General features: G+C 42.3%; 4 protein-coding genes and 1 long non-coding RNA gene across 8 annotated transcripts; 3 read left to right on the plus strand and 2 right to left on the minus strand.

Moving 5' to 3' along the window:
- Positions 1 to 203: 203 nt before the first annotated feature.
- On the minus strand, positions 204 to 4,019 carry LOC135620336 (adenylate kinase isoenzyme 6 homolog). Its single transcript, XM_065123232.1, has 3 exons — positions 3,772 to 4,019; positions 754 to 899; positions 204 to 630 (listed from the first exon to the last, which is right to left on the minus strand). Exons 1-3 carry the CDS (start codon positions 3,964 to 3,966, stop codon positions 438 to 440), a joined length of 534 nt encoding a protein of 177 aa, XP_064979304.1. The 5' UTR covers positions 3,967 to 4,019; the 3' UTR covers positions 204 to 437.
- Positions 4,020 to 4,511: 492 nt separating this feature from the next.
- Positions 4,512 to 7,367, plus strand: LOC135620337 (uncharacterized). 2 transcript variants are annotated; one of them, XR_010489692.1, is made up of 3 exons: positions 4,512 to 4,742; positions 4,885 to 5,028; positions 5,748 to 7,367. It is a non-coding gene; the product is annotated as an uncharacterized LOC135620337 (long non-coding RNA). The 2 variants fall into 2 exon arrangements; XR_010489693.1 differs by having other exon boundaries at positions 6,383 to 7,367.
- A 1,304-nt stretch (positions 7,368 to 8,671) lies between these two features.
- On the plus strand, positions 8,672 to 9,748 carry LOC135620338 (uncharacterized protein At1g76070-like). Its single transcript, XM_065123233.1, has one exon. It carries the CDS (start codon positions 8,963 to 8,965, stop codon positions 9,671 to 9,673), a length of 711 nt encoding a protein of 236 aa, XP_064979305.1. The 5' UTR covers positions 8,672 to 8,962; the 3' UTR covers positions 9,674 to 9,748.
- A 3,081-nt stretch (positions 9,749 to 12,829) lies between these two features.
- LOC135618291 (uncharacterized) lies at positions 12,830 to 13,932 on the minus strand. Its single transcript, XM_065119170.1, has 4 exons — positions 13,722 to 13,932; positions 13,544 to 13,638; positions 13,220 to 13,471; positions 12,830 to 13,118 (listed from the first exon to the last, which is right to left on the minus strand). The coding sequence occupies exons 1-4, from the start codon at positions 13,834 to 13,836 to the stop codon at positions 12,963 to 12,965; spliced, it is 618 nt and encodes a 205-aa protein (XP_064975242.1). The 5' UTR covers positions 13,837 to 13,932; the 3' UTR covers positions 12,830 to 12,962.
- A 567-nt stretch (positions 13,933 to 14,499) lies between these two features.
- Positions 14,500 to 24,087, plus strand: LOC135581558 (transcription factor BHLH3-like). 3 transcript variants are annotated; one of them, XM_065123235.1, is made up of 11 exons: positions 14,500 to 14,631; positions 18,164 to 18,222; positions 18,344 to 18,976; positions 19,047 to 19,215; positions 19,338 to 19,411; positions 19,505 to 19,610; positions 19,702 to 19,837; positions 22,701 to 23,255; positions 23,331 to 23,498; positions 23,579 to 23,746; positions 23,856 to 24,087. In XM_065123235.1, exons 8-11 carry the CDS (start codon positions 22,722 to 22,724, stop codon positions 23,940 to 23,942), a joined length of 957 nt encoding a protein of 318 aa, XP_064979307.1. In that variant the 5' UTR covers positions 14,500 to 14,631; positions 18,164 to 18,222; positions 18,344 to 18,976; positions 19,047 to 19,215; positions 19,338 to 19,411; positions 19,505 to 19,610; positions 19,702 to 19,837; positions 22,701 to 22,721; the 3' UTR covers positions 23,943 to 24,087. The 3 variants fall into 3 exon arrangements, with proteins under 3 accessions (XP_064979307.1, XP_064979308.1, XP_064979306.1); XM_065123236.1 differs by having other exon boundaries at positions 19,505 to 19,590; XM_065123234.1 differs by having other exon boundaries at positions 19,505 to 19,837.
- Positions 24,088 to 24,671: the final 584 nt, after the last annotated feature.

Below are 24,671 nucleotides of genomic sequence, written 5' to 3' on the forward strand. Positions count from 1 at the left end.
TGAAAACTTGAATCAAAATCAATATCTTAGTTTCATTAATTGCAAACAGAGTGAATGAAGAATCAACAAACCGATTTCCTGTTGTTTTTTCACTCCAATTGAAACCTTGGTTGGACTCCTGTAAACAAGCATATTTGTCAAATCCTCATTTTCAACCTGAAGAAATCCATAAGATTTATAATCATAAATTTCAAACAAAAATCTAGTTTTCAATAGTGAGGTAAGCAAATATTACTAATGCAAACACATACAACCAAACTTTTTATTTGGTTCACTGTCCCTCCATGAAAGTAATCCCTCTTCAGCTTTTTATGTCTCACACTAACAAAAAAAAGACACATTCATAAATGACCATATTCTAATTGAGAGTAATCTCTCTCTAGCTTTTATGTCAACAGATAAACAAGATAGATGCATTCCTAATGGCTATATTATACTTAAGAGGATCTACGTGGCCTCCAGTTATTGAACCATTCTGTCAATTTGGTCACATTCCTACTAATGTCTTCCACGGTGTCACTCTGCAAAGCTATCACGATGTCTTCTGGGTAGCTTGCCTTTGCCTCCTCCAGTAGAACTTGAAAGATCTCACACTCAATATTGTTGATAAGCTTTGGGCCCATGTAACCTCTGCAAGTAAGCAATAGAGAAATTGATAGCCACAAGTCACGAAAATAAAAAAAGGACACTAGCAAAATCAATAAGCAAACAAAAAAAGAAATCACAAACTGTTTCGTAGATTAGTGTACATACCTGCTAGATAAGCGATCATGCAAAATAGAATTATCAGTCTGAAGAACAACCACACAATCAAACCAACGTTCAGGGAAGAAATCACAACCATGATAGTCCACAATATTTCCACCATCTTCCATCTTGTCCTCGAGTTCGTCGCACACCTATACACCAAATTAAGGGCAAAAAGTTAATGTGGGTGTATCACGAGTGAACAATGAACCTTAAGCAGCTCATTAGGAATGTACTACAAGTAGCTTCATTAATTTTAGTTTGAAAGATGAGAGAAAATCAACCTACACAGGTAAATGAAAGTTATTGTGATAATAATCATAATTATTCTGCAAACATCACCTTTTTCCACCCTTGTGATCATTCATTTCTTTGAGGATCTATCTCATTGTTGTCACTAACCCATTTTTGTGATTATGTAATTATTGTTACATGATCACAATTTTCTCATTTCTCGTGGAAAATAACAGATCATATCATTTTTAAGCACATTTATATTCCTATAAACCTCCGCCCATAATACTATTTTGTGCATCTAGCAAAAGAACTAATTGACTACAAACCATCTAATCAAAAGTAACAGAGCTGATAAACTCAATGAGAAAGCTTAAATATAACATACCAGAATAAAAAAGAGGGCACAAAAAACATTTGTGAAACTGGTTCAGATACTGAAGTTTTTTCCTTCAAAGAACAAGTTGACAAATATCTTGTAAAAACTTACTCTTTCGAACATAACAGAATAGCATGGAACCTGCTAAAGCTTCTAGCTGTTTAACATATGAAGAGCACTCGATTGTTGAAGGTTGCAAGAAAGAACTATGAGGTTCAGCATGTGAAAGAAATCTGTTGAGAGAATATAAACCTTCTTCTCAGCATGGCAATACATTCTTAGAACAACAATTCTATTTCCTGCATCTCAAGACAAGGAGGCAGACTGTGGTTACCTTACAAGTTAATTTACTCACAGAAGTGTCCCCTGCTAAGGGTGGAGATGAGTCGATGTATCATATTGATCTTTATCAGCTGTGAAACACAGCTTCAACCATGTTTTCATAGGTGGAACATCTACATTGGCCTTCAAGCAGATCTTTGGAGAAGTTATTTGAATAAATTAATCTACCAGATCCTTGCATCCTCATAGTCAGTCAGAGTAATATAATGCCAATGTAGTTTTAAGGAGACAGAAAGAAAGGAAATCGAAATGATCCAAACTAATTTAAACAGAAGGAAAAAGGTGGAACGACCAACATGAGCATCTTGTCTTAAACTTTTTAAAGGTCGTGAACTAATCATGTCGCTTTGATGATTTATTGTCAGTGCTGCCATTTCTTTCCGCTTCTCTTTTCAAGGTCTCCTTTCTTTTAAGACTGTGTTTGTTAGTCAATACAGCTCCAGGGAAGAAGTCGACCACTGATCCACCAACCCACAATTGTGTCAAAAGGATCAAAACCAGTTTAATGTCTCCATGTTGTTGTTTTTGCGTAATCAAACTCATTCAACTCCAAAACCTTATGCCCCTAGATTTATGTGCATGAATAGAGTGAAATTCATGATCTTGTGTGCTGCATCAAAAAACTAATGAATAACAATTCTTCCAAATTTTCCTGTACATACCATCACCAAGAAACAATTTGATGGGTTTGCCACAAAAATATATCTCCATAAACCTTCAAAAATGGATTTTGTCTGCATGAAACAAATACATCACTTGACCTCGAGCACTAATGTGTTCACGTCCACTTTATAAAATCTCCAATACATAGGTTAGTTGTCCATTCTTTTCCATTTCTCCTGTACTTAAATTTCTCCCTCATCATCATAAGCCATAAAAATTCCACTTGATGTACTGAGTTAGTGGTCCATAGTGTAGTTCAACCTAATATACAACTAGGCAGGTTTTCACATAAAAAATGTGCAAAAAGACTGACATAAGGAGCCAGTCAGAAGCATATAGAGATTGGAAAGTCTCAGGCATTGCAGCTACTACTGCTAAGTAATATGAACATTGGCAATTAAGTTATTCAGTTCTGATATGTAATAAGAAGTAATATGAGAAAGCAAGAAATTAGGGCACCAAAATAATTTCCTGGAAAAATTGATGGGATCTGGCAAAACAGAGCAAACAAATGTCTGATACAAACTGCTTATTCATGGATTTAATGGTTTGTTATGCTGATTCTGTGTATCTAAATACTCCTGGTTATACAATTGTAAAAAAGGCAAACAAGAATATAGAAAGAAAGTGAAATGGATAATCAAAAAATAAAATTAAAAGAATAAATTAGAAGAAAGGAGAGTAAATAAACATTAAGATCAAATTTCCAATAGGTCTAAATATCTAAAAGCAGTGAAGTCAACCGTACTCTATGACCGACTGATTCTATATCTAAAAGATTTAAAACTTCAACATCATGTGTTTGTCAAATGAATGGTATAGCACAATAACAAAGGAGAAGAAAACTCCTAAGAGAACCTCAAACTCCAAGCATTACTTAGCGACCAAGTTTCCAGGGTTCCTTGTTCGAGCAAACAAGCAAAAAACAGATCAATTTTGTAGGTAATGGTGGAGCTGTTGGAGGTCAGCGAAGACCCAAAGTTCTATATACCCATGGCTTTTGCAAACATAACTTGGAGCCTCAAGTTCTTCACCACGGTACTCGTGGTAAAGATATTAGATCAACACTGTTTTCCATACAGATTTCAGGAAAACAAATAAACTCTATATTTTTCTCATTGTCTTGCGTTTCCCAGAAAAACGACAGAATTCAACCATTTCCTCTGAGAAAAATAAAAATAACAACCTACCTTCGAACCCATCAAACCTTCCTCGATCACTATAAAATGTAAATTTCAAGCCTCTTATACGACAACCTAAAAATCCGAAAATTTTCGGTTTTTATTCTTTGGCCTTTTGGCCACTGAATAATCAATCAGACATTAAACAAGACGTAAAATAATTCCATATGTAAAAGTAGGGTTACGAGAACAAACAACTCAAGGTTTAGGGTCACGGATCCGAACCAGGTCCTCGTTGATGATGTGACACTCGAACTCCTCGTCCCAGCCGTCGTGGAGGCCCTTCTCCCGAACGAGGTCGCCGACGTTGATGTGGCAGACACCAGTGGCGTCGGCAAGGAGCGAGCATGTTGTCGTCTTCCCTGTTCCCGGCGTCCCTGTCACCAGTATGTTCGGTCTCGCCCTTCCGCCGCCGGCCATCGGAAGAAGCCAAAGAAGGATTGGCCACACGATACGGTGGAAAAGAGGGAAAGAAGCAGGAGACCCCGAGCGGCGTCAGCTAGGGGTTAATATAGCCAATGCGGATAAATCGGGCTTTGAACCGGCCGGTTCAGCTCACTCGAACCGGCCTAATAAGCGGGTAACAATTATAGATCGATCTTGAACCAGTTAATTAGAACCTCGCACAGACCGGTGGTTCGAACCAAGTGGTCCAGCACCGCCTACGCCTTTCGGGATGAGCTCGTCTCGAAGGCCTTTAGCATAACTTGCACGTGACTCAACTCACTGGGCTCGTGAGAACCGACTGGCCAAGGTGGCACCATCAGCAACACATGTCAGGTCTCCGTTAATGCGTGAGAAGGACATTGGTGGCCTCTCCGTTGACCCTATGACTCGTGGGTACAGCAACACGTGTACTCGTCCAACGCATGATGCGTTGCGAGACGTGCAACATCTTGATCGTTGCCTTTGAGATTCACGCCAAAATCTCTCGCTTCCTTCTTTGGTTTTTGGGTCGTTGGGTCGATCAGGATTCCCAATTGGGTTGGACTCACGCCTCGTCTCGCGCCTCTTCGGATCCCCAAATCCCGGTTCCCGCTTCCGTCGCCCGATCAGGATCAACCATCCATCGGTTGGATTCCGATCGAATGGTTTTTCCGATGTTTATGGAGGAATTGTTCCGGATCGAGAAGATGAAGCTGAGATTTCTGCGCACCCTGCAGCTCATGGGATGCAAGCCTCGCCTTGCTTTCGAGGTTTCTCGGCCGAGCTCCTTTCCCCTGTTTGTTGCTAATTTGGGACTTTTTTGCTGATTCCGATTTTAGTCTGGAATACAACATCGATTTGTTGGTTTAATTCTCATAAAAGTTCTCATGATTCTGCTGGAACCTGGAACAGTCATCTCTGAGGCCTAGTGATGCTAATGGTACCAGTAGCACTGGAAGCATTGATGATTTTAAGGGGGACTGCGTTAACAATGTTACCAGATAAGTCCTTTCCAGTTGTGGCTGTCCGGGTATATCATCAGGACCTGCATAAGAGGTACTCTTTTTGATCCTCCTTTCTTTAAGAACACCTTCCATGCATCCTCCTGCTGATTATCTACATCAAAATTTGTTTTTTAGATGACTGAAGTTTGTTCTAGCCATAATGTTTTAGATTAGTTGCTTACTTTCCTACTCAAAGTCCAATAAAAGAAATAAGAGCGACAGAAATTAGTCATGAATTTACTCTCGTCTTGTTCTACACATGTTTAAACTTCTTGGAGCCATTAAACCATGGGAGCGACAGAAGTTGTTCTCCTTTCCGCTGGCTTTGCTGATATTTCTGATTTTTCATATAACATTAAACCATATTTCTGATATCCATTAAACCATGGATGATTGGAAGTGTTCGTATAACATTTTATGTAATACAATTACAGGTTATTCTGGTTGTAGGTTTTCTAATCTGTGGTTCTTTGAGATGTAGCAGCACCTCTAATTCTCTAATCGAGGTCAAAATTTGCAAAAAAATTCTTGTCAAATTACTACGTACCAGTTTAATGCTAAATTAGTTACTTTGAGTCACAATGATGCAACTGACAGTGCAGATCTCTGTTGATTGTCTATAATATTATGAAATATAATAAACTGATGAGAGTTTTTAATGTCTCTATATTTGAAAGCATTGTTTCTGGATCATATCAAATGGAAACCTTTGGCAGTCGCAGAGCATTTTGTTAAGTAAGATGATGGTTTGGTGTTAACTGTGAACATCAGGTATGAAGAGTATGGAAGTTCCAAGCAGAGTAGCATGGAAATTCCTTGAATAAAATTGTGAGCTAAGCTGAACCCAATTGGTGCAAGAGGTTGTTCAGGTGGTGGATCAGGCATTTCTGGGATCAATGGAAGATGTGAATGATGGACTACGATTGATGGCTACTAGCTAAATTCTGGTAGCTGATGTTGCAGCCATGAGAGATGAACTTCATCTCCCAATGGTTTGAAGTATATTTGTTGGTTCCAACTTGTTTGTAGGCCATCCTAATTGTAAATTAATGTCGTGATTTGCAAGAGGATTTGCTGCTAATCCCAAAGGCAACAAGATATCTGTTAATGGAAAACCGGGTGACATTACCATGGCTGGACAGTCTCTAGGTCTTGTCTTCGGATTGCATGTCAGCATGCAGGAACATGTCCAAGAAGAATTAGCTGGGCTTATCCGTTGCTTGAAATATAAAAAGCATGTACAGTATATTGATACAGGATTTTTTGCATTTGCAGCATCTCTGCAAACGGATTCTCTCTTTTTATTACCACTGTTTTCTGTCTGTGACATTTTGATTGTTTTTGCACATTATATAGTTAGCTAATCTTGTTCAACGATGGCATCTCCTGTCTACCTCATGTTCTAGCTAATCTTCAGTGCCCGACAGTGAAGAAGAGATTGATGAGGAACGAGATTATGATCAAAAGTGACGTTTGATGAGGAGATTGCTGAGAAGGTAAGAAACAGAAACTTGAGCTGAAAATTGCTGTTGACTTTTAGAAAGAAAAGTGGTATCTTGTTGGCCTAGTGGAATTATTAAGCCTAGGTAATACTGTGGGATCACCACCCTCTATTATTCTCAAAAGAAAAAGGAAAGAAGAAGAATAAGAAGAAAAGACACGAAGATAGTCACTTCATGAAAACTTCTCTAGACTACATTTTGTATTAGGCATATTGTAGCTCAATAACATAAACACTAGTCTTGTTATTCAGAGCCATCCATGTAGATTGCGTAGATTAAATGACTGCTTATGGACTGGTCGAATATTTCCTGTTGATGCAAGTGACCATGAAATGCGTTGCTCTAATATTTTGACTATGACCACATTAAATAATAAGGCATTATGTATGACTATGATCTTAGAAGCATGCTAAATTTCTGGTTTTTGTGATTTTTCCATGTCAGCTAGGCAGCCGATAACTTGAACAGTTGGTTGTAGCCAATTTCTCATTTTGTAGTGAAGTGTTTGTCAACTGATGCATATCATATGGTCTAACTTGTATTTTTGTTTTCCTTGGTCTTTGCTTGGTTTGCTCAACCAATGAGATCATTGCAACTAGAATACTGTGGTATGAATACATACCGAATTTCTCTATTTCTGCATCACGCATATGGCGCAATCAAGTCCCACAGAAAGTACTCGTCCGGATTGCAGGAAGCAGGCGTTATATGCTGCAAAAGGGATTTGAATCAACGACACCTTTGAAAGGCATCCGAATGGTGGACAATGGTAAGGAGGTCGTTCTAATTGCTGTAGATGTGACTTGGAAATGTTGGACCACATCAATCGATAAATTGAATTGATCAAGAAACCAGAATTGAATGAGCCCAATCTGATCATTTCAGTTTTTATGACAATTACATTTCTGTTCTTGCAAATGCTGACAATAAAAAGTTATTGAGACAAACACAAGATATTTTTCTTATGTATGTTGATGATCTCATTGTTACATGCAGATGCAGTTACACACTCCTTGTAGATCAATTCTTACCGGCTCTCTCACGCAATTTTTCTTGTAAATATTTTGATGATATTCATTATTTCTTTAGTGTTGAGGTTATTTAAAGATTTTTTTTTCTCAACATATATACATCATAGACTTATATTAATCAGAACATGTATAGTAGTGCAAAGGAAGTGTTATTGGAGCTTTTCAAGACTTATCTCTTATCCGATCAAATATTTCATTTAATATCAATAAAATTGTACAATATATACATAATCTTACACAACATTGGACTATTATAAAGCGATTGTTATGATATTTGAAGAATATTTTACCATTTACATCAAACTCTTAGTTTATGTCTTATGTGATATTGACTGGGTTAGTAATCAAGATGATTTTATTCCAGTCACAAGATACATTATATACTAATATTATTTCTTGGTATTTATGAAAGCAAAAATTGTTACACAATCTGTGACTGAAGTAGAAAATCGAGCTGTAGGTGGTGAACTTTCATGCATCATATCTCTTTTGTCTGAAATATATATATTTTATTAAATCATTCATCAATGATCTACTCCGACAACATTGTTATCATCTATTTATGCACAAACCCAAGTTAGATCAAATCAAATATAGAGAAATCACATAAATTCTCTTTCGTGATATATCAAGAAAGACCTTTTCATATATTTTAACTTGTAATGAGTTTATTTGTTTTATCATATATAATCCATCAACCATCTTTATATAATTTTCTTCTATTATGCATTTTGATGTTCAGATTAGTGTATATAGGTGTACGGTCATTGTGATGGATTATATAAGTTTATAATCCACCCTCCGTATAAGCGAATAGCAATCTTGTGTCATGTTCCTTTACATCCTTCGTGTGTGTGCATATATATATATATATATATATATATATATATATATATATATATCCACACACGCACGCGTCAATCCCACGCGCGTTTTCTACGGCCTGCCGCGGGGGACTACGAGTTTCTCTGGTAAGGATGGGCCGGTAGGTGCGTGTCGATCTCGCGTCCATTCAAGCCTCGTCGTGATTCGCCAAAGCAAAGGGGCCCCTGTGCAACCTCCCAATTAACTCCCGCCCTGAAGCGCACGAAAACGTTGAGAGAGTCGTCCCCGCAACTCCGCCCCATTTTAAATTACCGAGTCATCTATCTACCCACCGAGACGCGGTACTTGTTGAGCCTTTCTTTGCCGTTCTCCTTCCACCAGCTTCTTCCTGTCTTCCTCCTCCTCCTCCTCCTCCTATATCGCCTCTCTCTGTCTTCCTCCTCCTCCTCCTATATCACCTCTCTCTCTCTCTCTCTCTCTCTCTCTCTCTCTCTCTCTCTCTCTCTCTCTCTCTCTCTTCCACAGTTCATCAAGTTCCTTCCTTTTCTGTAGTGCGGAAGCTTCGGTCCGGTGATATAGGAATTGGTGGTGATTCCACGCTATTCTACGGCTACAGCCTCTTGTATACATGGAGAAACCAAGAAGGTCGTCCATCATCAGCTTCCTCCCCAACCGTGCCTCCTTCTCCCATATCCCACACCATCCATATAGCCCGGGACGCGAGAATCCCGCGAAGATGAGGGCGCTTCAGAACAAGGGCTTCTCGGGGCCGATGGTGTCGATCGTACCCATGGAGGCCCGACGCAAACAGAAGAACAGGGGCGGCTTCGAGACGCCGGAGGAACCCACGTCCCCCAAGGTCACGTGCATGGGCCAGATCAAGCTCAGGAAGATGGCCTCCCGGTGCAAAAAGCCGTCGCCCGACCGACGGGAAAGGAAGCCGTCATTCATCATCCGCAAGATATTCCGGCGCAAGGGTAAGGCGGCGGCGAGCAGAGGACCCGACGCGGGGGAAAGCGGCGCCACGAGGCCAACTACGCGGGCCGCCGCGGCGGTGCCGGCTAGAGCGCCCCTGCTCGGGCAGACGAGGAGATTTGCTAGCAGCCGCGAGAGCCTGGGGGATTTCGACTGGAGGAAGGTGCTGGAGAGTGAAGACGGCGGGGAGGGCACTTACTACGCTGGCGATGAAGGCAGCGATGCTGAGGAGGACGAGGTGATCATTCCTCACTCTGCGCCGATCATCCTCGGTGGGATGGTGGCGGCCGTGGAGCCAAAGAAGGAGGTGAACCTTTGGAAGAGGAGGACTCTGTCTCCTCCTCTTCCTCTTCAATTAAACTGATCGATTCTCTCTTCATCTTTCTTTTGTAGTTATATGTTTGTCGATGTTTATAAAAGAGAACGAGGAGTTCGTATGTGATGAATGAAGCCGAGGCTTCAATTTGACATGCAACAGCAACGCCGGTGCAAGATCTGATACTTGTGGTAATCCAAATACCCTCCCCAAGGAAGGAGAAGAAGCACCCCACCCCAACTGCCTGCCTGCCTGCCTGCCCAAGAAAATTAATGAGCTGATCTGTACGACTAGTCGTCTCCGACGCATCCATGATTGCGAGTGTCGTTAGCAGCATTAAAAGGCCATCTTCTCCCTTAGTTTCTCCCACCACGGAGCCCTGTTCTACACTGTGTGAACATAGTTGCAGCAGTCGCTGGTTCTTCCTTGGAACGCAGCAGGGCGACGAGAAGGACATGTGCAAAACCTGCGTATGCATGCAGCAGCTTTTCGAGAACGTTGACTGAGAAGCGCGCAGCAAAACTTTGTGAAAGTACGTGGCAAACCTTTGACTGAAGCAAAAGCACATCCTGTCAATAATGGATGGATCGACGAATCCCACATCAGAGATGGCCATTCTCACCTACTCCACCTTCTATAAAATAGATGAGCTGCAAATCGAGAATGCTGCCGACGAAGCCAGTCCGAAACACCTACCTTATTCTCTCGTGCGCACCCACAGGTTCTGATGGTAAGTTGACTATGCTGTGGTAAGAGATAATGTCCGAAGAAATCTATAAACTCGACTATGGCCCATTCAACTTTCTCGGCATACATGCTTGGCATAAGTTTTGGAGGAAACGTGTGCCGATGACACTTTGATCTTATTCCTGCGTAGAATACTATGAACTAGAGGAGGACCAGTCCGCTTTACCCGAGTTGTAACAGCAGTAAATTGGAAGGACGAGGATTAGCATCCGATAGCTTTAGTGAATGTTAATTTATATGGGACATCGAACGAAGTCTCTCCGCCAAAAAGAATGACCAAATAAAAAGGTCAAAGCATTAGATAATCTCTCTGGAAATAATACAAGACTAAGCCACAACATCAATAATAATTGATGAGAATAGTAATTATGATAAGACTCGGTTGACGTCAGATGACGCCTCACGCCTCGGATGACGCGACGGCACCCGGTCAAATGGACCGGAACACAGGCCGAGACGCATTTCTTCACGCCAGGCCAAACCGATGTCAGACACAACCAGCTTGCCCCCTGCAAGCAGGCACATCAGGAAACAGTAAGCCTCCCTATAAATACCCTCATACTCTAAACGAGCGGGTGGAGGACAGAGGGGAGAACACACCAGGGAGACACCTCAAACTCTTCTCCTTCCTACCCACTCCACCATCTACTCATTCGATCGTCGGAGGGGTCGAGTCGAGCCTCCCGACCCGACCTACGTGCAGGGAAAAAGACGAGGCGCATCCCCAACCGAGGAGGCCCCTCCAGTGGAGATGGTTGACCCCGTCCCGAATCGGACCGCTGCATCCGACCACCTCGATGGGCTCGAGGAACGCCCTAGGGAGATCCCGTCGTCCGGACCCGAATCGAGCCGCGTCGGCCCCGAGGCCATGACTCAAAGTTGTTTCCCACAACAACAACAACAACAACAACAACAACAACAACAACAACAACAACAACAACAACAACAACAACAACAACAACAACAACAACAACAACAACAACAACAACAACAACAACAACAACAACAACAACAACAACAACAACAACAACAACAACAACAACAACAACAATAATAATAATAATAATAATAATACTCTAACACGACGCACGGTTGTCACCATATGTAATCGACATATATTTTTCTCCCATTTCCTGAATAAAAGATTCCTTAATTTGTACTTTTTATTTAAATTATTTGATTTCCTTATTTGAGCAATATAGTTAAGGAAAATCAATTTGATTCCTACTTCCTTATTCGTATAAAAAAGTTTAGGCATGTGATTAATTAATTAACTCAAAAATTTTAAAAAATTAATTAGGGTATTGCTAAATATGATTAATTTATTTTTATTTTGTGTAGAGATATCAATGGGGTAGGATGGGGGAATCCTTCTTCGTCCCCATCTCATCTCTCATCTTTTCTTCTAGTCCTATTCCTCGTTAGGACAGGGTGAGGATGGGAAATCCCTATTGAGGGTGAAGAACTCACGGGTACTCAATATCCTCCTAATTAATTTAATTTAATTTTTTTAAAAAAATAAAATTACTATCAAATGTAATTAATAATACTAAAATTTATACATAACAAAAGATAAATATATTCAAATATAAACATAATCAAAATTATCATAATCCGTAAGCGAGGTAGAGTAAAAGATAAAAAAGGATCAAGGAAACATGCCAACGAGGGGATGGGGTTATGACGAGGTAAAGTCGTGAGAAGGGGCAAGGATGGTTGCAATAAAGGAGCGGGGGCTATGAGTTGTGATAAGGAGACAACGGAGGAAGAGGGGGGAGAAGGAAATGTATAATGAGAAAAAGAAGAAAAAAAAAGAGAATAATATCGTGGAATCATCACCATGATTCACTATTCAATATTTTGCAACGAAGACAAAGTCAAATAGCTACGCGCAGCGATATGATTGTTTCATTGGAAGATTTATTATCGTTGAATGAGGAGACGTTTAGTTTGATTTAATTGGATCAAATGGTTGTTAATTCCCCTTTCTCCTGTTCACATTCATCAATTGACCAGACAGAGAAAGATTCAAGTCAATGCCACAATAATTCAAACTGCTTCTCTTCCACTCGTATTAGCTAAAAATTCTTATCACATTTGACGTTCTCAAAATCTAAGAATGCTGCTCGATCACCATACCATGATTCACAACACAATTAATAGCAGAAATCTATATCCTAGCCGAGAAGTTGTTCTGTCCACAAGAAAAATGAAGCACACAAGAAATATGATGCTCAAGATTGATATGACAAACAACTAAATCGAAGAGGCAGTAGTCTTGCTTGTATAACTAGGAAAAGACAATGAACTAAGAGAGCCGTCGTGATGCAAGAGGACAAAGTAATGCCACTCGATCACCTCAAAGGCCAAGTTTTGCTTGATAAACTCTTTGTGATTTGTTTTATGTCAAATATGAACTAATATCACAATGTAAGCAGAGGATTAAACGTATGTATCTATCAAAAGAAACAAATCCCATCAGATATTACTTCTGTAAGCAAGACAATCTCTAAATATGTAATGTCACTGTTCATAGTCACAAATAAACAGGGATATCTACAGATCACTTTCATAACGCCACTCCTTCACCTCATACGATGGGAAAGATATCCTGATCACCATCTGCATCAATGTAATCGATCGGCATGTCTCCCTTGTAGCGGAAACTCGGGCTCACGTAGCATTTCATCCCATGGAACAGATTCAGATTGTCAACCAGTTTATGGAACACATTGCAGCCGCAACACTGAAGCAAGAATCGAAGAAAAGAAACCATTTTTAGAGCACAAGCAAGAAAAGCATAATAAAAAGGTACTTCTTTTTTGGTTCCAACAACGCAAGGTGTACCTGGACAAAGACGGTGCCATCGGTGTATGCGTGGGGGTTGATGGCACGAGTCGTCCGCTGGCCGCAGACGTTGCAGGTGAAGACCACGCGCATCCGACGACGGGGCGATCTGGTGTACAGGGACCAGGGAAAGGTGAGAACCGCCTGATCGCCGGAATCGGTGTCAGCGGGGACCGGAGGACCTTCCATTCCCGATCCCGTCGTCCACCCTCTTCCAGTTGCCGCGCTTAAGACCAAGCCCATCGCCGTTTCCTAACGAATCACGAAACGCATCTTAGACAGATACCACAAAAGACACCAAAAAGAGCGGATCAGGTGATGTACCTTGGGAAGGGGGGAGATGGGAGCCCTATTGCTGAGGAAAGGCACGAGACTGGTGCTCTCGGATTTCGAACTGAGATCGGCCTCATCTTCCCTATCTAAAGGGCAGAAAAAAAGAGAACTTTAGGTTGCGGATCGAATCAAAGAGGAGGAGGACAAGGACGAAGAAGTTGAGAATTACTCTTGGAGGCGATCGGGAGGAAGGATGGGCGTCGAGGGACGCTCCTGCTGGGGGAGAATAAGGCGAGGGGAGACGGCGACGAGGGAATCGCTACCGATGCCGCGACGGACTCCATCGAGCGACAGAGGAACTCCGGACAACCAAGCCGAACGCGATGTCGAGCGCTTACCGGCAGTCAATGTGGCGGTTCCCAAGAACGCAGATAGGAATAATAGATACCAGCGATACGATTAAGTCACGACAACAGCAGGCGTTGCAGACGTGGCTCACATCCACGGGTTCACTTCTAAGGGCCCCACAGCTCTACGAGCCTCGATGCAGGCCACGAAACATCTCTCAGAAACGGATATTAATACCCGTGAAGGAAATAAACTATCTTTTTCTCGGAGGAGGGTAGCTCATTTTTAATGGAACTGATACTCGAACCCAGGAAATAGGTCGGTTAACGTGCGGTTGGCGAACACGCCACGTCGGATGGTATGGATCGGGGTGGAGACGGTCGGGATGTTTTATTTTGGTGGAACACGGTCGATGACGTGACCGAGTTCTCCTGTGCTTCCTGCACCGAAAACGAAAATATCTGGCTGACGTGTGACGACAGAATCACACAGAAAAAAGAAATAAATAAAATAAAAACATTTATAACTGTCGTATTTTTATATCATACAAGAAATAAAGCAAAAAATTAAAATTTAGGATGGATGGGCCTAATTGACGAGCCCAACAGCAGAAAAGTACACGGGTGTTCGAGCCCTATAAATACGCAACTTGAGGGCCATGTGGGCACTCGTCTTCGTCGGAGGAACCCGGTCGAAGAGAAACCCTCGCGTCCATCCCCGAGATGGTGGTAATCTCCATGGCGTCCAGTCTCTTTCTTTGGTTCCTTCCAGGCGGATTCTCCACGCAGGAGGTAAATCCTTCATTAATCGACCTCATTCTTCTTTCGGATCATCTTCTTCTCATCTTTAGCACCCTGGGACTCGGATGCTTTACTTCTTGTTTCATATCATGCTATGATTCTGGTCAACCGGGTCTCTTCATCTCATGTTACATGATGGGTATTGCGGCGTTGATGCTTTAGGGTCGGTTCCACAGAGATGTGATGAACAAACACGGGACCTTGAGTTATAGAGTCTGTGAAGCAATTGTAGGGGATAATGTCGGGAAATTGGAGAGAGGATTAGGGTTCTGTTGTTGACCTAGTAGTCGGGTCGGTGTGGGTACAATGTGCTGACTCTCGGAAAGAAAATCATTGGGCGGTGATAGGGATCCTTCACACGGTGGCAGATGGAGTCAGCACGGCTTGGTTCAGTCCCGAATGCATAGGATCGTCCACGTCAGCGATCGTGCTTTGGTGAGGTCGGGCTTGGGCTCTGGCTCCAAAGTTGGGAAACTCCCTTTGGCTTACTGCCTCCTTTCTGTGTCAACAGATTCTGCACACAGGTCGGGTCGGGAAGGGGGCTCCCCTCTGAAGATCTTGTTAGAATTGAGTGGAAAATCAGTCACCTATGTTGTCGCCCCCACGAGGGGTTTTTATCTTTCACCCGGGGGACCAGCCGTACCTGTCATATTTATGATTGCCAGCGTTGTACTTGCTCGGCGCTGTCCCAAATCCTGCTGAATGGTATAGTACTCGGTCGGCGCCGTCCTGGCCTTCGCGGAATGGCGCTGTCCTCGGTCGGCGCTGTCCCGGCCTTCGCAGAATGGTGCTGTCTTGGTCGGTGCTAATCCGGTCTTTACGGGATGGCGCTCTACTCGGTCGACGCCATCCTGACTCCTGCAGGATGGCATGATACTTGGTCTGCGCCGTCCGACCTTTGCGGAATCGGCATTGACTGGGGGGTGCAGTCCGGCGTGATGATCCTGATGCTGATGTGGCCATGAATAGCGGTAGGAGGATAGGTTACCAAAAATAAAATATGCCCTATCAGGCGGAAAAGAAGATGTGAGTTGTGGAATCATTGAACCCCGAGGGTCTCATATCGGGCTGGTTAAACTGGACAGGGGATCTTTACCTCCAAATTCTACTGCTTTAATATCAAGGCAGTGAAGTCCACCTTGTTGTCTTGCATTGGCCCATCGTTCTAGCTTTTGGGCAGTGTTATATAACTAATGTGGGAGCTTCTGGTAATCAATAAAGTTGGCGGACCAAATGGAGAACAAGAATTGCAAGGTGACTTGTGTGCATAATGTTTTTCTTTGCGTCATGGATCTGTTGTGTTTCTTGCCATGTAGAATTATTTATTACATAAAAGAGCCAAAGTTTCAAATGTGGTACTTGGTGCTGCTTAGGATCCACTGCCTGTACTGCTTCAGGTTAATATTCTCCTTTACTGCATATTCTTTCTTCCCCATGTGTGCTATCTCTGTCGATAATACATTATTTTTTTATCAATTTTCCTCTGTTATGATATCCCTTTCTTTTCTCTCTGCTTAGCTCTATTTTATTTATTTATTAGTTAATCAAGTACACCTGAGATTGGTCTAGGTCAATCTAGTGAACCGTGAGGGTCATATGCTTGTGACATTGTTGTTTACATTTAAGTAGATACCTTATTTATCACAATGTGTTCTTTATTGTCCTTATTTGTATAATTATTTTGCATTACAATGTCATGATGCTGGTTGAATTGATGTAAAATACTGGGATGCAGTTAGTTTTGGCTATTTCTCTTCCTTTTGCTTTTCCCTACAATTGTGGACATCAACTATTAACTTCAATAAATGCAAAGGTTTATCTGTTGAGTATACTGTTGAAGGTTTGGAAGGGATATCAGCCTGACTCATACTTTGAACTTCAGGACTATAGGAGCCATCAATTGTGGGATTAAGTTAATTTTAGTTTGTTGTCTTCTTTTTGCTTCTCCCTGCAATTGTAGACATCGGCTTTTAACTTCATTAAATACAAAGATTTATCTGTTGAATGCCTCCTACTTTGAACTTCAGCCGCCGATGCCTACATGTGGTTCACTTAACCAAGTATAGTTGTATTATAGCACAGGGGCATTTCGATACCATTCCAGGCATGGTATTATTTCATTCCATGCTAGTCGGCATGGGATGGTTAGCATGCTCCTGTGATGAGTGGCATGAGCCAAAAATTGGTTAAATCATACCATGGTAGTTAACATAGGAGTTGTTAGCATGCATCTCTGCTGAGTGGCACAAGTTAAAAATTATCCTAAACATATGTTGTTACCTTGTGCATTTGTTAGCACTGGCATGATACATTTTAATGTTTGTTGGCACACCCATCAGCATGGCAACCTTGCACTTATTTTGATAATTATAAGTTGTACAAAGAGTAGAGATATCGAAAATCTTATTATTATCTTGCTGAAGCAGTTGTGTTATTGATCACTTTGTTTTCTTTTTCTTTTTTTTGTGTATTCTCATCTCCGAGTTGAATTTACACTCTATTTGATTTTCCATTTTTTCTCCTTGACAAACTGCCGGAGTATTAAACGGTTGCTCTCTTCTTTAATGGGTTATATTTATAAGGATAAGGTGAATTTACTTTTCAATGGTCATCTTAGATTCTATGGCTAGTTGTTCTCTATCTTAGTTTGTCATGTAATACCAATTGCAAGGGCACAGGAATTTTAGTAATTGTTGTGATAAAATATTAGGTTCTTCAGGTAGCCGACCATGAATAGTTGGGACCTTGTCTTGTTGTCACATCAGGCTCTTTAATTGATTCCAAAATGATGCTCTAAGATTCTGCATTCTTACCTGGTACCCTTTCTGGTGCTCTCGATCTCCATCTCCTTAGAGATCATGATCTGGGCAGGGGTTGGTCCCATTCTAGATCTCGGTCTTCTCAACTTGGAACTCAGATGAGGTCACAGTCCAGAGGTCGTGGCAGGTTTTCTTTATTTCTTTGGTTTGCTAATTCCATTAGTTTGTCTGACTATGATGTTTGTTATTTTAATCTGTATTTTCATTATCTGAATTATGTAATGGCGGGAATGAAGTGGTAAATTCTGGAACTACTCTTTACATAAGGAGAATTTTATCCAGGGTTGTGGAAAGGGACCTTGAGGATCTTTTCTCCATTGTGTCCCATTTGTCCACAGCAATCAAAGATGATGAGTTCATTAGTATAAATTCATTCCACTTGCTGAATCGGCACCTGAACAGTTTTCCATGCATCAGATCAACTTACATAGCAAAACTTTTCAACTAAACATCAGCATTCACTTCAATTCTCACAACTAATCAACAGACATCACCAACTCGTAGTTGGACTTCATGGTACCTAAGTTATGGCATGCTTCAGCAGATGATTTCCGCCCCCTCTTCCTCCCCTTCCCTTGCTAATAAGGCTTTATGTTGTTTTCTGTCTTGTGGTTGCGCAGAAACATATGCTGCATCACTCTTTTTGTTTGAGTATATGATAATGTAGTGCAAATGTAAACACAGCACTTGTTGTTTCATTTCAGTCAAGGTGGAAGAACACCTAAATCTGGAAAGTCCCTCGAACTGGTTAGCACTTGGAATTGTGAGTTCTTCCTCTGAAATCAATAAAAGTGTTATTTCGACTGGTTGAAGTCATCTATCTATTTCTGATGTACTTGTTTCTTTCCCCCTCTTAATACTTGCATTTAATGCCTCTGCGGCAGGGTATCAAAGTGGTGGTGGAAGAAACCATGGGGGCTACAGTCTTGATGAGTGGTGGTGGCGATAATGGATCCCCAAGATTGGGGTTACGTTCTTGCATTTAATGTGCTTTGGTTTTCAATGGGGTCAACGTTATCGAACATATATCGACTACATTTAGATTGCAAATGGGTACACATTTGGCTGCATTCTGTTGCTTATGAGCAGCATCTCAAGTGAGCTCATGACTTATGGTAATCATTATTCGGATTCAGGCAGGCAGTTGTGCGCTTTGTCATGCCAGTCTCCGTATTCATGGAATGAAACTTGGGTTGAAAGTTGAAAATTATGAAAAGACGATGCTACTTGGGGGCATCTATCACTTGGGTATTGGGATTCTGAGCATCGAGAGGACTCCGAGGACACAAGCCATTCCTGTCTGGTCTCATGTAACGTAAACCCTTGTGGCTTCTCCCATGTCCCAAGCTGCTGCATCACAAGGCATCTTTGTACCACGATGTACTCCCTTGGGCATCGGCAAGCACTTGTTCTGAGGTAGTGGAAAAAGCCCACAGGAAATGTTAATGATCGAGGAGGACTGCTGGTCCGAATTCAGAGGCTGGGCACTGTGGATTGACCATTCATGGTCCTTTTTGGTATGATATCTCAATACTTTTGCATTATCAAAACTTGTACTGTGCAATCTGAAACATTTCTTTTTCACAGCGTCGTGGACATTGAAGCCAAGATGGATTGATTCTATTCAATCACCAACTCTGCAGGCTTTTTGCTAAATGCTATTGCTATGACGAGTGGCCCATGTACTTGTGGTACCCTCGTGAATGTTGGGGACAAGCAAAATGGTGTCGTCGTCTGCTGCCAATTATTTTAGCAGGTGAGAAACCTATGTGGCATTATAAATAATTCTTCGAATCTTATAAAATTTCTGCTAATGCTCGAGATAACTAAACACGCTAACAGTTCTTTTCTTTTAATCTAATCTAATGCTGGTGGCAGAAAAGGCGATCAGTCATGACTAGAATGGGAAACAGTTGATGGGAGGATGGAGCCAATGAATGGGATAGATAAAGGTCGGAGTCACAGGTTTTAATGTGAACTATGCGTGTCTATAATTTAGGCCGTAATCTGAACGGGACCTAACATGCCCTTGACAAATGTTACAGCATCTTCCTTGACGTTAAGTTGGGTCGTCACCATCTAATTGCAATCCTCGTCGGTACACTCTTTCCCTCGGTGAAGTCACAGTCACGTAAACCTACATTTGAACTGGTGGTCGTGGACCACTGCAACTTTTGTCACTTGTATATCTCTTTTCTCTTTCTCATGTAATTAATTCCGTGGCTCCTGCAATTTGGTGCAGATATATTAACCAGCCAGCAGTACACGAGACGAAATGACCAGCTGAACCAAACGCGCGCCGGTGCTGAAAGCTCTCCCCGGACGCTGATGGCTGCTTCCCCTTGTCTTTTGCCACCCCCACCCTCCCTCCTTTTCAGGTTCGTTTCGTTTGCTTGTGATGATTCAACGCACGAAAACTTGCTTCTCTCCTACCGATTATTTTAGCGCTCGGTGGTTAGTTCTTTTTCAAAGACAAAGAGAAGGTGTTTTTATCTCTCTTTCTCTCTCTCCCTCTCTCTCCCGATCGAGCTGGATGAGGCCAACGCAAAGCTAGCCGGCCTTTACGGAGCCTTAGCCTTCTCCTCTGTTTGATTGCATGACTTGTAGAAGAAGCCCTGAAACCAAGAAAGGAGTGCCTGCTGAATAGGGCTGCCCAGTGGATCTGTAACCCGTACCCCTCCCTACTTTTTACTATATACACGCGAAACCCGAAGTTGTAGGTGAGAAAAAAAGCCTGCAGGTCCTCCGCCTCTGGCCTCTTGTGGCCTCCTCTCCTCCTACCCTTCCATGTCTCCATCTGCGTCTAATTAGAGATGAAACGAGACAAGAAGATTCGGAGAGAGAGAGATGGGTGGTATTGAGAAGGTGGTGAGAACAATATTGTGGGCCGAGTTGCACTGCCGTGGTTTTGAGAGAGAGAGAGAGAGAGAGAGAGAGAGAGAGAGATAAAGGCTTCGCTTCCAGCTCTTGTCACCACGCACGATGAGACGAGGCTGTCAAGCAGATGCTCCGAGCTTATGGTGATGTTGGCCCTTGCCACCTGTATTTTCGAGGTTTGTCAACCTGGGTTTAAATTTTGACCATACACTCCTTTCCCACACGGGACGAGGAGGAGGGGAGGAGGATGAGTCGCTTCATCCATAACTCGTGCTTACTTTGTGTCGGGATTTGAGTCATTACTCCACCCACGAACGACGGTGATGGTGCTCGTTCGAAGCATTACTTCGTGCCTCTAGTCGTGACGTAAATTAGAATGAGCCTCGGCTTTTATTCTAAGCCCGCACTCACTGTTCGGTAGTGGGAAGAGAATAACTATATACATAATCAAAGGTATAATGTATTTTAGCTTGACCGAGATATAATGCGTTGTACTTCCTCTGCTCTCCATACGTTAGCTGAACAACTGTCCTCTTTATATCATTTAAATAATATCATCCGCATCATATTTAATTGGTAGGCACATTTCACGAAAAAAACTGCAAGTCTATAATGCAACGATGGTTACATATAATATTGATCATGAGTGATGTAGTGCATGATTTGGTTCAGTTGTTTAAACCATGCTCGTCGTACAGCAACATTCCAATGAAGTTTAGCTTGTAAGATGAAGCAAAAGCAAGCAAAAATTATGATGACTACTACTGCCATTAAAAAGGCACGATTGGTTCTGTACATTCTCGCAACTTAGGCTATCTTTTGATTATTAGCTTTTTTTTTTCCTTCTGTTTGTATGTGCGAAAACTTGCACGTTGGACGACTTCATCCCCCATTGTTCTTGAAACAAGTAATGCGTTATTTATACTATTCTTTTTATTATTTATTAATTATCAGGTCTAAGTACGGTACATGGTAAATGCATATCATTATAATCCATAAACTTAAATGATTCAAAGTGTAACACAACTTCAATATATAAAATCTTAAATTTTCATTATTTTAAACTAATTATATGGATATTTAATTATCATTGAAATATGTGACAAATGTGTTGAGATCTATAATATATTTTAGGACAATTATAATCTATTCATTAATCTTTTAGTAATACAAAATTAATTTTTAACTTTATTTCTAATATATATATATTATAGAATTAATTTTGATTTTGATTTTGATTTATAGGAGATTTATTGTGATAGAAGGCATTGATAAGACATGATATGACTTAACAAACATTCGTCAACACCTACACGGAAGGACAGGACCGGTCAATAAACAACCCTAATATCTATTTCCAGAGGAAACCCATTAATTTAGCTCAGTATGTTTCCCAGAGGAAATCAGCATGAACCCATTCACATATTCGTCTATTGGAGGTTCGAATGAGTCTTATAAATACCAGACGAGTATGAACAATAATGGTCACAATAAGTTGCACGCGACGCTTGCTTGGGGGTTTTCGGCAATTGCCAAATCAAATATGTTTAATTGTGTCAAGAACACGAATGAGTGTGTACTTGAACGTTACGTGGGAGTAGAAAATGACGAGTGTTTTGCTTGTGTTTGATGAACCCACCACAATCGAAGCAAATTGTATTCCTCTACTTTCTTTGTTATAAATGAATACATAGCAATCTGCGGCAGTCGGATAACTTGTCGTGAACACGGTAAGCTTCAGCCTTCATGTTTATTATTGCTGAATCCTGCAGTCCACTTCATTGACTAGTTTTCTTCTCGTTTCATTTATATATATATATATATATATATATATGGTGGCCAATCAGTCTCCCAGCTCCATGCAATCAGCTCAAGCAGCACTCCTTCAGCTTTCTGCAAAAAGTCGTCATCCATGTCTTCGTTGACCACTGCCATTGCATTCACCACAAGCAGAGAGAGAGAGAGAGAGAGAGAGAGAGAGAGAGAGAGAAAGAGAGCGAGATTGTTGCATGTTACATAACTTATATATGTATGTCTATATATACCCAGTTATATGTAAAGGTACGTGGCCAGGGAACCTGACATGGCCTCGGCTCTCTCCCTCCATCCTTTTCGATTCCGACAGACTTGTGGGTCAAAGCTCTCAGTCCTTCCCTTTATTATAACACCCCTTCAGGACTGCAGATTTGCGTGAGAAAGACCATAGGGGGAGAGAGACAGAGAGAGGAGATTCCATTGCGATATTAGGCTAAGCTCTATTGGTTCTAATGCAATGCCGACAACCTACCTCGTTGGAAAGGATGTTGCATTTGATGCTGTGAGGTTGTATATATAATTCCTCAGCTTTTGTTCTTCTGTTTGTAGTGCTTGGTAGGCAGGAAAGCAATGGAGCTTGATGAGCATGGCTTCTTGGAGGAGCTGCTTTCCCTGAGAAGAGATGCATGGGACTCCTTTCCGGCGGGAATGGGCGAGTTCTTCTCCTGTGAAGGGAACATGGACTGCTTCCAGCAGAGCTCTGCGCTGGTCCCTCCCAGCTTTACTGCCTTCGACGGCGGCGTCGCCATGACCGTGGATCCTAATTTCGACTGCTTGAGCGAATTGTACTGTCCGCTAGGCGGCGGCGTGTACACGGCGGCCACGACGGCGGCGCCGGAGATCCAGACCTCGTCGGTCAGGTCGACGCTGGACGACGGCGAGCTCGGCCTCGTCCATGGAGAGTGGCAGAGCGCGTGCAAAGTGGAGGTGGCGCAGTCCGGGGAGGCGCCGAGTATGTTCGAACTGAGCGGCTGCGTGGAGAGGAAGCAGAAGAAGAAGCTCGAGGGGATGCCTTCCAAGAATCTAATGGCGGAGCGGCGGCGAAGGAAACGGCTCAACGATCGGCTATCCATGCTGCGATCTGTTGTTCCCAAGATCAGCAAGGTAAGCGATTCCAGAGTCCTCCATGTTCTTATGACCGGCCATCAGGTGGACTGATAGAAACTTTGGGTTCACCAGATGGACAGAACATCCATTCTCGGGGACACCATCGACTACATGAAGGAGCTGTTGGAGAGGATCAAGCGCCTGCAGGAGGAGATCGACGGCAGCCCGGAGCAGGCGAGTCTACTGAGCATCTTCAAGGAGTTGAACTCCAACGAGGCCTTGGTGAGGAACTCCCCCAAGGTAATGTTTGTGCTGGGCTCGCACTAAAGCTCGATGACGGGCTTCGAATCTGATAACCCCCATGCAAAGCGATCTTGCAGTTCGAGGTGGAGAGACGAGACAACGACACCCGAATCGAGATCTGCTGCGCGGCCAAGCCGGGTCTGCTGCTGTCGACGGTGAGCACCCTGGAGCCGCTGGGACTGGAGATCCAACAATGCGTGGTGAGTTGCTTCAGTGACTTCGGCATGCAGGCGTCTTGCTCCGAGGTAAGACATCTGCAGGCATTGGCTACATATTGCAACTAGTTTCTGCACTTCTGAGACGATGAAATCTTCATGTTGGTCGTCCTCCGCCGCCGATGGCTGTGCTACACAGGACATGGATCAGAGGGCAGTCGTAAGCGCCGAGGACGTAAAGCAGGCGCTCTTCAGGAATGCAGGATATGGAGGAAGGTGTTTGTAGAAGAAGACGCAGCAGCAGAATGCAGGGGCTTACAGATGAATAATGCTTCTATGTAATGTTTTCCTTTGTAGCGAAGGTGATTAGATCAGTGTGTGAAGTGTGTTCATCTACTTCACATGGTGATGATGATGGTCTGATTGCTTCATTTGTGCTCATGTACAAAGGGTTTCATACAACTGACCTGTATCCCCAGGAATATATATATATATATATATATATTGGGCCGGCGCGCTCGGTCGCCGGTGGCACACTTGTGCAGGACCGCAGGCCGCTGGACTTCTGGGCTCAGTGCTCGGTTGGACGCCTGGACCGAGCCTAAGCCTGACTCGGGCTGGATTTGGCCCGGTCCGACCAACAGCCTGCTCGGGTCAAACCTCGATTTCGAATTTTTCTAACTAAAATATAAATTTAAATTTAAAATAAATATATGCAATATTTAAAATACAATGAAAATTGTATCACTAAACAAAAATTAGTAACTCATTTTTCACAAGTTAGTTAGTAAAATTGAATTTGTAATAATTTAAAATTCAAAATAAAGTAAGTAAAATGCACTCTAAAAATACAACCACACTACGAGTCTCCAAGTAATATAAATATACTTCAACAGCGTATCCATGCATGCTTCAATTCATGTGCTTCTCCCCTTAACGACAGCCTCTAAGACTTCGCTCTACTCCCGTAGGAGGCCACCTCTTTGACATCGCCCTCATCAAGTAGGAAACCATA

The sequence above is a fragment of the Musa acuminata genome, chromosome BXJ2-8 (genome assembly GCF_036884655.1).
Source record: "Musa acuminata AAA Group cultivar baxijiao chromosome BXJ2-8, Cavendish_Baxijiao_AAA, whole genome shotgun sequence".
NCBI classification, from domain to species: domain Eukaryota; kingdom Viridiplantae; phylum Streptophyta; class Magnoliopsida; order Zingiberales; family Musaceae; genus Musa; species Musa acuminata.